Source organism: Diabrotica virgifera, chromosome 7 (assembly GCF_917563875.1).
Source record: "Diabrotica virgifera virgifera chromosome 7, PGI_DIABVI_V3a".
Classification (NCBI taxonomy): Eukaryota; Metazoa; Arthropoda; class Insecta; order Coleoptera; family Chrysomelidae; genus Diabrotica; species Diabrotica virgifera.
The window spans coordinates 94,783,120-94,796,821 of NC_065449.1; the positions used below are offsets into that span (position 1 = coordinate 94,783,120).

The 13,702-nt window shown below is 32.3% G+C and overlaps 1 protein-coding gene and 1 long non-coding RNA gene across 3 annotated transcripts in view; both read right to left on the reverse strand.

Annotated features, from left to right (window-relative positions):
* Positions 1 to 13,702, reverse strand: part of LOC114327514 (ubiquitin carboxyl-terminal hydrolase 16) — a 109,433-nt gene that overhangs the window by 14,371 nt on the left and 81,360 nt on the right. For both annotated transcript variants that reach the window (XM_050655735.1, XM_050655734.1), the window contains exon 9: positions 10,331 to 10,606. In XM_050655735.1, coding sequence (XP_050511692.1) covers positions 10,331 to 10,606 — 276 coding nt within the window. The remainder of the gene's footprint in view (positions 1 to 10,330; positions 10,607 to 13,702) is intronic.
* On the reverse strand, positions 6,474 to 8,520 carry LOC114327517 (uncharacterized). The gene is made up of 3 exons (XR_007699234.1): positions 8,256 to 8,520; positions 7,762 to 8,060; positions 6,474 to 7,348 (listed from the first exon to the last, which is right to left on the reverse strand). It is a non-coding gene; the product is annotated as an uncharacterized LOC114327517 (long non-coding RNA).

The following is a 13,702-nucleotide window of genomic DNA, read 5'->3' on the forward strand; positions in this document are numbered from 1 at the left end:
TTTGAAAAAAATTTTTCTACGGCACAAATTGAGTGAATTGTAAAGGAGTACCTATATCGAAAAACATTTTTTCTTAGATATAAAACAACACTTTCGATAGCGAATAAATCGAAAACTATTAATTTTATCAAAAAAATGTATAGAACATTTTTTCCTTAGAATGGTTTTTATCAATTTTTGAGGTCAAAATATAATAAAAAATTTCCACCCGCGAGATGGTGTGGCAACCACCCCCATAGTAAAAGCGCCTTTCGGCATCATATAGATTTTGATCCTTGGACTATCCACTAATTGTTCTCAAATTTTCAAGCAAATCGATCTATTCTGTTGAAAATGCGAGGTGAAAAGCTTCAGTTCCTGGACTAACAGAAGCGTTTCAATGATATACGAGGCCATGAGAGCCAGAGTGGTCTAACTGATAAGAACATTACTTTACATAATCAAAGAAAATGATCATAAACTATCAATATTCTATGGTTTTAGTAATTGTATGTTAACCAATAATGATTCTTGGTCAACATACAATTACTAAAACAATCGGACATTGTTAGTAAACCACAATGACAAATAAATTGGAAGCATTCGAATTGTGGTGCGATCCACGAATCCTAAAGATATCGTGGGTTTCGCACGCTTCCAATGAAGATGTTCTCCAAATGATGAATTCGGAACGTCTGCTCATAAACATCATAAAGAGGAGAAAAATAGAGTGCTTCAGCCATATAATTAGAGGACCTAAACACCATCTACGTCGCCTATATAAGGAAAAGTGGAGGGAAAGAGATGGATTGGTCAAAAAAGACTTTCCTGGTTGCGTAATATTAGACAATGGTGTGGTTCCACGGTAGAAGAATTATTTCACCCAGCAGCCGATAGAGAAAGGTTTCAGGAACTTAAGATGAGAACATAAGGTGAGCAATGATGCCAAAAATATGATTCTTCTCGATCGACGATGGTAAATAAATAGTTGAAGTGTGGAGTAAAATATACGGTTTTATTGACAGCTACTGATAATTACACTATAGTTGTTTGTTAGGTAACTTTCGACAATAGACTGCCCTTAATGACAGCTACTGATATTACACTCTAGTGACGTAACTTCAAACAATGACTTACGCACTTGTTAACGAGGTGTTAAGGTACTAGTACACTTTAGAAGACCAAAAATAAGCATATATCTAACTCTTAGAGAATACAAAAAATATATCTTTTTGAAGATATTCTTCTTTAGGCGCGATTCGATTGAGGGTAAAATTGTACATAAATCTGCGCGCCTGCGCACACAGACAGTATGTAGTTCCTTGCTAATCTTTCAAGATAGGTATTTATGTATCTGTATCCGTGCAAATAAGTCATTAAAAGAATATATTAGTGTTTTTAGTAAATGCATTATTTATATAATTCTTGTGTTTTTGGATTTGTGTTTCTCTGTAGTAAAATATGTAATTATTTTACACTACATAACATTTTTACACTACTTGTAGCCGTGTTGTGTAATTATATCCGAAACTTACATGTCAATTACAAGGACCTCGCTGGTGTAGTTGGTAGGGCGTTAGCTCCGTGATTGGAATGACGCGGGTTCAAATCCTGGGCGATTCATATTTTTTTTTTTATTTTTGGTTGTTTTAATAAAAAAAATTTCAAAGTGGTAGATAAGAAAATTAGTTTAATTTTTAAATAAAATACAAATAACCTGTTAAGTATATTTACTTCGTTGAAATTACCTATATAATAGAAGAATATCTTCTTACGTGCGTACAAAGTACACACACATTCTTTTTTCATTTATGCATAGTGTGACCAACTCCAATTCAGTCTAATTCGGGACAAGGCTGAGAAAAATACTTAAATTCCGGGACCGTTCAATGAAAATCGGGCCATTTTTTTAAATATAGAACTTTAATATCATCATTTTATTGATTATTTAACATTTTTATGTTGACAATATTTTTGATAGGATTACGTGACAATTGGTGGTAATGATAATTACATTTTTCAAAAAAGGAAAAAATTAGATAATCAACTGATGTTATATTTCCATGTAAGGTTATATTTAGTTTAATATAAAAATGTAATTATCATTACAACCAATTGTGACGTAACCCCCTCAAAAATGTAATTGTCAATCATGCGACAAGAAAACAGTTTCAGAACAACTAGTTTCAGTTTTCGTAAAACTATAAGAGCACGATATAAAATGCATGCGTTTTGGATGTGGTATTAGTATCACACTTTAGAAATTGTCCATTTTTTTCCTACCAATTCAATTTGATATGAATTCTTAACAAAATAACGTACAGTAGAACGTCGATAATCCGGACGTCAAAAATCCGGACCGTCAATAATCCGGATTTGTATCTACCAAAAATATCTGATTCTGTTAAAATAAATTAAGAACTTCGCTGCGAAAAACGAACCTCTACCGCCGTTCAAAAATATTTTACACATTTTTTTAAAAGCCCAAATAGTGTCTGATGTTTTTACTGTACACATGGTGCTATTATAAATTAATAACAATACAGTGTTAAAACATAAAAAAATGTTTTAATTAATTTCACCTCTAGACACTTTACTGTACAAGAAAAAACATAAAATTTTAAAACATTTGTTGTACTTTAATGTGTGTACTGGCCTTTTTTGAGGTAATTTCGATAATCCGGATGGGGTCCGGTCCCAATTAATCCGGATTATTGACGTTCTACTGTATTCACAAATTCCAAATGGAATTTTACCAAAACGTTGAAAATTAGGATGGCCCGGAAGCCTTGTCCGGGACGCCGTGACACGACTTCGTAATTCGGGCCATATCCCGGATTTTTCGGACTGGTTGGTCACACTATTTATGCACGTACACTAATATTATAGACGGCGCCAAACTCGAGCACTCGAAAAAAAGTAGTTCCGATTGCGGACAGTTAATCTCAGGATTGGGATCTCTGAAACAAAAAAATCTTACGGCATTTGAAAATGGAAGGTTTCTTACGTGACAATTTACCACAGTTAGTGAAAAATTCCGCAAAAAAAGATTTTACGGAAATTTGAAAAATTTTTGTGAAAAAATCGCCCGTTTTTCTTCAGTTTTTGATTGTTAAAAAATATTTATTTTTTATTTTTTGGTCAAATTGTGGTAAATTGTCACGTAAGAAACCTTCCTCTTTCAAATGCAGTACGATTTTTTTTTGTTTCAGATATCCCAATCCTGAGATTAACTGTCCGCCATCATATTTCGAGGCCTCTACTTTTGCGCCCTCTACAATATTAGTGTACGTGCATAAATGAAAAAGGATATATGAAGAGTACAGGGGAAAAGCAAGGAATGTCACTTTTTCATGAATTTTGGTTTTTCTCGCCAGGTGGTAGCAAAAACTGAGTACTATCGACTAGACTATCGATTCAGAACAATAATAAGAAAGATCAGTCTATATAATTTTTTTAAGAATTTTTATCCAGGCGAAGGACCAGGATTGTCCGCACGCCACTGGACAAAAATAAGGAATGTTAGCAGTTTTTTGGTGTATTAAATTAATAAGTTAATATAGATTAGTATTATATTAAGATTATAGACTAATAATTGCTAGAATTCTGCTAAGAATCTCCTAATAGCCTAATAAAATAAAAAAAAGTCAAAATGTAAATTCGTACAGGTTAAATCAAATTTTATATCAAAGCTTAGGTGGGTACAAAAGATATTTTCAAGAAAGTATCCAAATCATACAAGGGGATCATTGTTTAAATAATTAAAAAGGGGTCAATTTTGCAAAAAAAATACTTTTTTAACTGCTGAGGTAATCCACTTATCGATGAAGGTCTATGAGATTTTTTCCTGCAAAGCTGAAGAGAAAATCTTTCACAAAAGACTTACTAAATTAAATTTGACAAATTGTATATAAAACTTTAAAAACAAATTTGCAGAAAAATATTTTTAGCGTTTTAAATAAGCACTATAAAATATCTTTTTTTACAGACTAAGTTGCACTATGTTACCAGTATTAAGCAAAAAAAAATTGGTCAAAAAATATTAATATTTTTTGAGATATTGAATTTGTTTTTTAAATGTTACTATATTTTCAATAGCGAAAACGCGGTTGTTGCCAAAGAAATGTTCGCCTGCTTAAGATCTCACTATCTATATTTTACGTATATTTTCGATAAATGTATTGATAAATTCAAATTTCAATTAAACTCCCCCTTAAAATGGCATTTGAAAATTATTCAAATTTGTTTATAATTTGTTTTTTTAATAACGTCGCGGGGATTAAGTATTTTGAAATACCGTTTCGATAATTGGGTTCCTGGGAATTTTTCACTAATTAACAAAATTTTTTTGTCTTTTTTTCTTCTTCTTTTTTTGCTTGGAGTTATATTACTACGGGCCCTTTTAGGGTTAAATTTTATTAAGAATGTCGAATTTCTGAGTTGTAGATTCTAGACCTAAAAATATTAAGATTTAACTAGAATCTCTTAAATAAAATGTGGCTACTTACTGAGTTACAGGGTGTTTTATTTAAAAAATTAAGAAATATTTTTACCAAGTACTTAAAAACTATTTGACGTATCCTTATCATACTTGGCAGAAAGTGTAGCTATTGATACACCCTACTAAATTGTGATTAATAAACGTTTCTAGCTGGTGCCAGAGGCGTACGACAGGGGATAGTGAATGATTGACCCTTCCCAAATTCTACGCCACTGAGTGAATTACTATCTTAGCGAAATTTTTCGATTCTCCAATACTTTGTATGTAAATAACTTTATTGGTATCAATAAAGTCATCAGTTTGAGAGATATTGGAAGTTTAAAATGAATGAATGAATGAATCACAATAATTATGCCGCTTCATTTTTAACGTCCAATATCGGGAGAGATTAAATGTCCAGCAAACGACGGCACTGTTGCCAGATTTACCTTTTTCCTTTTAGCGGGAATTTTAAAATTAGTCTAATGCCACTTTGGTTTTAAGAGAGTTCTGTATTCTTAAATTTATAACCTTACTTTTACAAGTAATTAGGATTATTTTATTTACATGTAAATATTGAAACAAGTATTGTACTGTGTCATAATTTAAAACTCATGTTGCAGTATTTTGAAAAAAAAAATGAAGCTCAAAAGAAATATACTTATACAGTACAAATTATTTTTTTAATGGGAATAGAAATTTACGATTTCAAAGGTTAAAATGTGTTGGGATAGTATAGATGGACACTTTTTTATTGTAGTATTAAGTGGTTACATAATTATTCAGCATATTAATAAAATTACTAGTAATTTGAATTAGTTTTAATATGCATTATAATAGTATTAATTCTCATCATGTATCTGGCTAAATAGCTAAGCGCTAAAGCCACAAAATAAAAAAATTGAAAAAAACATTCTTAGTGGCCTAGCACCTTTACTTTGCCTGGGGGCGAGGCGAGTTAATAAATTCTATTTTCTTATTGCAGTCATTTTGTGACGGCTTAAGAAGTTACATAAATGATGTCTTTAAGCTGTGAAATTTTAACCGTAGAAAGACATCTTTATGACTTGTATTTACATGATATAGGGCTTTTCACTTAGTCATTTATTTCGAGCTTCTGTCATGTGTCGTCTAATATTAATATATCTATGTCATATGTTATTGATATTGCCAATGATACAAACCAAAGTCGTATGACGTAGATATATTAATATTATGTGACACTTGAACGAAGCTCGAAACAAATGACAATCGATGAAAAGCCCTATTCAATAGGGCATTTCATTCACAGTCATTTGTTTCGAGCTTCTGTCATGTGTCTCATAATATTAATATATTTACGTCATACGTTATTGGTATATGCTATATACCTACCAATGATACAAACCAAAGACGTATGACGTAGATAGACAATCGATGAAAAGCCCTATTGGCGTCTGCATATCAGGATCCGGTAATACTATATTATTTATCTATGATCAGGATATTGCTGGGTGTACACAAGTAAACAACACTTTTTTGATTAAAAGGTTTATTTCATTAAATCAAAACTTACATGGATACAATTTAAATAAGATATTTTTTCTATTTAAGGCAATATAATATAAGATATATATTTTAGTATAACTCTCCTACATTAACAAGCTTTAACACATTCAGTGGCCATGACGTATGGGTAGCATCACGAAGGTTTTACGGAAGGTACTGACGACACATAAGTTATGTGAGTAGTACTGTGTAACTAAATAAATGATTTAAGTATGTTGTACCAGCCAAGTGGAGCTTGTTCGAGATGGGCACCAAACATGTTAATCTGGTCATGCACAGAGACTTATACTATAATATGTTATATCTCATATTGCTCACTATTGTAATGAGTGAGCCTGCATACACGAACTATAATATATTATTATGGTTCTGTGTATGCAGGCTCACTCATTACTACTGTAGTGAACAATATGAGATGTAATATTATGAAATATACATATTATATATTATGGTATAGCTCTCCATAAGTGCGAAGTTTTCCACTTTTATCCAAAATTTTATGAAAATTTTGAATGGTCATATTGGTATTAATTCCACAACCCCTTCCTATAACAATAGGCCCATTGTTGGATGTTATTGCACTAGTTCTACTGGAAATACTTACTAAAATTGTATGTATCTGCATCACTTAGAAGTCTACCCAAAAAGCTATTAATACTCTCTAAACCATCATTAATACATCTTGTATACATAATAGGATTTTTTTCAGAATCAGATATTTTATTAAGATTTACTTACCATGCCCTATCTATGTGCCAGGCACTTAACAGTCTATTAGGAGCAATACCCATTACATTTGACGAGGCATTGTAAAAGGTGTCGCTTATGCCTGATATGAAAACATTTGACTATACATATAATACCAACACAGACATGTATTTAAAAAATCGGTAAATTAAAGTAGGTATCTTTTCTATTTGAAAATAAGAAAGCAGTACAAAATCCATTCCCAAATTCATCTTTTACTAATACTGTCATAAGTTCAAAGTCATAGGAATTGAGCCTATGAGTTCCATCGATTGCGATAAAGGATTTACCACACTTAATTAACATTTCCTTTTGGCACAGTATTAAGGAAAATAAGACAAAAATCATAAATGTTAAATTCAGAATGAATATCCATTAGTATGCCCTGTTGTTTGTAAAATAATATTGGACATGAGTCTGTAAGCATTCAACCCAAAAATAAACACTGGTTGCATCATCATTGTACATATACCCATCTTTCAAATCAATGCCATAAGATAGTTTAATGTTTGTGATATCTTTACTTGTAAGTAAATTAATTCTTTTTAATTCGCCTCCTATGCTATTATGCTATCCTGAACAGTCTGAAGTTTACTAAAAAAGTAAAATATAGGTATAGGAGAATCAAACACACTAGTTTGAAATTGTAAAATGTAGTAAATATTCATGAGTAATATTTAAAAAAGTGGTTTAGTGGTAACATTCTTGTTTTAAATTATATTGTGTATATCGACGGCGGAAAGGCAGGACCTCATAACTGAAAAATTTGTATAAAATGAGTTACTTCGGTTTTCGATTTATAATAAGTGCATCAGCACCTATTAAACAGCTTTTAGAGCTGGGAAAGCCTTCTAGAAGCCTTACGGAAACTTTCCCAGCTGTAATCGCTGTTTAATAGCTGCCGATACACTTATTCTAAAGCGAAAACTGAATTAACTCATGTTATAAAATTTTTTCAGTTACGAAGTCCTACCTTTCCGCCGTCGATATGCAAATATTTTACTTACATTTTTGAAGAAAGTCTCAAAATAAACTTTGAAGAGATATTTATCTGATTTTGGTATTTATGTAAGTGCTCTATATCATCCTCCTGTCCGTAATATGTTTTAAAATAGTTTCAATATTTTTAGATACTATTATTCGACTAGTACACCAAATAAACATTTTGCAGGATCCTTGGGATTTTAAAGCTCTTTCTCTATCTTGTTTTGTAAAATAATTTTTTGAGGATCACTTACATATACATTCATAATAAGATGTTTCATGTTCTTGTACTGTTCTCTTTCTGTGCCAATCTAGTGCAAATCTAAAAACATAACAGGTGATTACATGGGCAGTTATACTACTTACAGCTTACTTTGTATCTAATCTATTATCTAGTATTATTCTATTAGTATCTACCTACATAAAACTATCTTTGAAATCTAAATTTTTGATATCAACATCAACCTTAATACTTAAAAAATAAATAATATGTAATGTGGAAGTTACACCTACCTACCTAAAAGTTTTTGAATTGCAATTTTATCAACTGGAAAAGACTGCAACATAATGAGTTTTAAATTATGACACAGCACAATATTTATTGTTTCAATTTATATGTAAATAAAATAATAATCCTAATCACTTGTAAAAGTAAGGTTAAGATTTTTGACTTGACAAAACAGAACTGTCAAATTTAAAACCAAACTGCTATAAAATTTTAAAATTCCCGCTAAAGGGAATCTGGCAACATTGCCGTCGTTTGCTGGACATTTAATCTCTCCCTCCAATATCTCGAAAACTAATGACTTAATAGTTACCAGTAAAGGGTATATTATTTACATAGAAAGTATTAGAGAATCGAAAAATTTCGCTAAAATAGTAATTCCCTCAGTGGCGTAGAATTTGGGAAGAGTCAACCATTAACTATCCCCTGTCGTTCGCCTCTGGTAGTAGCTAGAAACTTTTGTTTATCACAATTTAGTAGACTGTATAGTACCCACACTTTCTGCTAAGTATGATAAGGACACGTCAAATAGTTTGAAAGTACTTGGTACAAATAATTTTTAAATAAAACACCCTGTAACTCAGTAAGTGGCCACATTTTATTTAAGTGATTTTAGACCAATCTTAATATTTTTAGGTCTAGAATCTATAACTTAGAGATTCGAGAGATTCGACATTCTTAATGAAACTTAACCCTAAAAGGGCCCGTAGTAATATAACTCCAAGAAAAAAAAAGAAGAGGAAAAAAAGACAAAAAAATTTGTTAATTAGTGAAAAATTCCCAGGAATCCAATTATTGAAACGGTATTTCAAAATGTTTAATCCCCGCGACGTTATTAAAAAAACAAATTATAAACAAATTTGAATAATTTTCAAATGCCATTTTAGGGGGAAGTTTAATTGAAATTTGAATTTATCAATACATTTATCGAAAACATACACAAAACTAAAAAGAATAAGATTTAATACAGGTGAATACTTCTTTGGTAACAACCGCGTTTTTGCAATTGAAAATAGAGTAACATTTAATAAACAAATTCAATATCTCAAAAAATATTAAATATTTTTGGACCAATTTTTTTTATTAATACTAATTACATAGCGCAACTTCTCCTGTAAAATGAGATATTTGATAGTGCTTATTTAAAACGCTAAAACTAATTTTTTGCAAATTTGTTTTTAAAGTTTTATGTATAATTATTTAAATAAATAGGGGGTCAAATTTAATTTTGTAAGTCTTATGTGAAGAATTTACCCTTCAACTTTGCAGAAAATAATCCTATACAACTTCATTCGTAACTGAATGACCTCAGCAGTTAAAAAAGTAAGTTTTTTGCAAAAATGACCCCTTTTTAATTATTTAAACAATGATCCCCTTGTATGATTTGGATACTTTCTTGAAAATATCTTTTGTACCCACCTAAACTTTGATATAAAATTTGTTTCAACCTGTACGAATTTACATTTTGATTTACATTTAGTGTAATTTTATTTTACTAGAATATAAGTAGTTTTTAGATATCATAGTAATTAAACCTTTATTGGTGTTTATCTCGATATGTATAAAATGCGACATTCCTTGTTTGCCCCCTGTACTCTTCATATATTTTGTACTCTCTAAAAGTTAGATATTAATATATAAAAAGTTTTATGTTCATTTTTAATAAAGATTCTGAGAAAAAAATTCTTGAAAAAAATAATTATTTTTGGTTTTCTAAAGTGTACTAGTACCTTAGATAGACTGCGACTCAAAATAGTCCCTTTGGCTTATTTATAATCTCACCAAAATATACAAATCATCAATAAGTTGCCTGGTAACAAAAACTATGAACTTGCAACTACAGTTTAATCGATGAAGCTATTGCAAAACTTACGAAGTTCAAATGGAAATACCACGATTTGGCAATTTATTTAGGTTGAAAAAGTTTACTGGACTCTAATAATTAAAATATTACTCGATCTGTTTCAATTATACACGGTGAAACTATAAATATTAAGGAAGTTAAGAATAATGTGAGATTACAAATTAAGGGACTAATTTGAGATTGAACAACATTGTAACAAATCCTTACAAAACAAATTTCTTACCTGAAACCGTTTCAAATGCAGAATAAGCACGGCAGGTGGATTGTATATGAGCAACTGTTTTGAAGCGTCTGTATACACGGTCTTCTTTTCCGGTCCCCCCAATCGTTTGGTACACAATTCACAGCCTACTTTATTCGTTCCAGCCATCAATTCACATTCGGTAAATTGATTCAAACAAGATTGCACAGAACATTCGCCTTCTTCGCATTGATACCGCGAAGATATCGTACCGGACCACAAGCTTTCATCTTCTGCTCCCCATTGGTCTTCCTCCATCTGTTGAGAGAATTAGAGTTTAAGTGGAAACTTACTGTAGCCTTTTTTCTTTGGCTACAATTTCGAATGTAGGAAATGATTTTAAAACAAGTTTATGTAAGTCCTTACCGCATGAAACACGCTTTTCGTGTACCATACGAAACGTGAATTTGTTGTTACATATACAAAAATCATATTTTCTAAACTATAAAACCTAAATTAATAAATCTTCGAGTAACCGAACTGAAGCTTGTTGATAGGGTTGTACGTTCATAGTAGAATATATTCTTGCCACAGTCTTGAGGTAGTGTCAGTTTCTTGTAGCCAATTAAAGAAGCGTGTCAGATATTTGGTGGCAGCAGGACTTAAAGTTTTGAATCGTTCAGCGACCGTTCCGTATTCATCAGCCTTGCCATATGATCCCATTTAAAAAATCTTATAAAACGTATATGTCTGCGGGGTCCTACAGCCTCTGTCGCATCCTGATCTCCATCTTTCTCTTCTTCTTCTTGATGTGCCTATCCGTGACAAATGTTGGCGATAATCATGGCAATCTTCACCTTATCTGCAGCAACGCGGAAAAGCTGCACAGATGTTGTGCTGAACCAGGTTCTGAGGTGCTTTAACCAGGATGTTCTTCTTCTTCCTGGACCTCGCTTTCCAAATATTTTTCCTTGCAGGAGGGCTTGTAGGAGGGCATATCTGGATTCATTTCGCATAATGTGTCCAAAGTATTCCAACTTTCGAGATTTGATGGTGGTCATTACCTTTCGGTTCTTCCCCATTCTTCTAAGGACGTCCTCATTTGTGACCCGATCAGTCCATGGGATTTCAAGAATTCTCCGATATAGCCGCATCTCAAATGCTTCCAACTTTCGGCACATATCCTCGTTCAAGGTCCATGATTCAACACCATAAAAAGGAGAGAGAAGACGTAACATCCCAACATTCTTACTTTTATACCAAGAGAAAGGTTGTGGCTCTTGAAAAACGCGCCCATACGGTTGAAGATTGATCTAGCTTTTCCGATGCGCGCTCTTATCTCTTGGTTGTTGGTCCATTCTTTATTTATTATGGTGCCGAGGTAGTAGTCCTGTCGCCAGGGGGGGTACAACGGCCTCCTGTATTCAGATGGACTTACCCAAGTTTTTTTTATGTATTTTGACCTGTAGAACACGAATTTCTTGGGTAACAGTTGATCCGGATGTCGATAAGATTGTTATAAACCAAGAAGTTGAGGAATCACATAACAGCGTTTTCTCGCAAAACAAAACATTTTTTTGTATTTCTTGGGCCATTCCAACCAAAAAATGTTCCTACAAATTTTTTCGTAGGATGCATAGTTTTCGAGATAAACGCGGTTGAACTTTCAAAAAATCGAAAAATTGCAATTTTTGAACCCGAATAACTTTTGATTAAAAAATAAAATAGCAATTCTGCTTACCGCATTTGAAAGTTCAAGTCAAATTATATCGGATTTACTTATTTGTATTGCTAAAAATGTATTATTTTATTGTTAAAAAAGCTATAAACACCTAGTGCTTGAGTGATGTTTTCAATGATTTCTCATTTAAAATCGAACGAGTAGGTAGAGGAGGTAAAAGTGCAAGCGGGGCTATTTCTATGTAGCATGCATTAAAACGCATGTATTAGGCACGGGAAACACTATGTGTTTATAGCTTTTTTTAACAATCGAAAAATAAATTTTTAGCAATGCAAATATTAAAAACAGATATAATTTGACTCAAACTTTTAAAGACGGTAAGCAGAATTGCTATTTTATTTTTTATTCAAAGGTTATTCGGGTTCAAAAATTGCAATTTTTCGATTTTTTGGAAGTTCAACCGCGTTTATCTCGAAAACTATGCATCCTACGAAAAAACTTATAGGAACATTTTTTGGTTAGAATGACCCAAAAATACAAAAAAAATGTTTTGTTTTGCGAGAAATCGCTGTTATGTAATTCCTCAACTTCTTTGTTTATAACAATCTTATCGACATCCGGATCAACTGTTACCCAAAAAATTCGTGTTCTACGGGCCAAAATACATAAAAAAAACTTGGGTAAGTCCATCTGAATAAGAAGGCCGTTGTACCCCCCCTGGCGACAGGACTATAGTTGTAATGCCTCACTCTTTCTACAGGGGTTTGGTTGATATAGAGTTGACCTTCTGTTATCTTTTTCTTGCTGACGATCATAAGCTTTGTTTTCTTTACGTTTATATTGAGTCCATATTGTTGACTATAATACGTGATTTTTGAGGACTTGTAGGTCTTCTAGGTTGTCCGCAAATACTATGGTGTCATCTGCATACCTGATGTTATTTAGCCGGTACCCGTTTAGTAGAATACCTTTTTCAGTTTCGTGCAAAGCTTCGATAAATATTCTTTCAGAGTAAAGATTAAAAATTAGGAGGGACAAATGCAGCTCCACGCATGATTTTCACATATTCGGTGTGTTCACCGTCAACTCTGAGGTTTTCAGTCTGATTCCAGTAAAGGTTTCTAATTATTTTCAGATCTTGGTTGTTAATTCCTGCTTCTTTTAGTATTTGCATCATCTTGGCGTGTTGTACTCGATAAAACGCCTTCTCGTAATCAACCAGACATGCGTATACGTCGCAATTGACGTCTCTGCATCTCTGGATGCAGATACAGGATAATAAGACTTGTATTGAAAACAAAGCCTCTCTCGTACCAACAGCATTTATGAACCCGAACTGGTTGGACGAAATTTGACTTTCACATAGCTTGTAAATTCTCGTATGGATTACCTTTAGGAACAATTTTAGGAGATGACTCATCAGGCTTATCGTACGGTATTCTTCGCATTTTTTGGCTCCTGGTTTTTTGGAAGTGCAATAAACTCAGACTTCAGCCATTCTGTTGGTATTTCTCCAGAGTTGTATATGTTGTTGAATATCTTTATGATTATTTCTATTGATTCGTTGTCCATCAGTTTAAGTAGTTCTGCTTGTATATTATTGGGACCTGCTGCTTTGCCATCCTTTAGCTGTGTTATGGCAGAATAAACTTCCTGCTGTAATATTCTTGGTCCATCATTTACCTCTTCTTCTAACTCAAAGGTGTTACCTCTTTGGCCTTCAAATAGTTTTT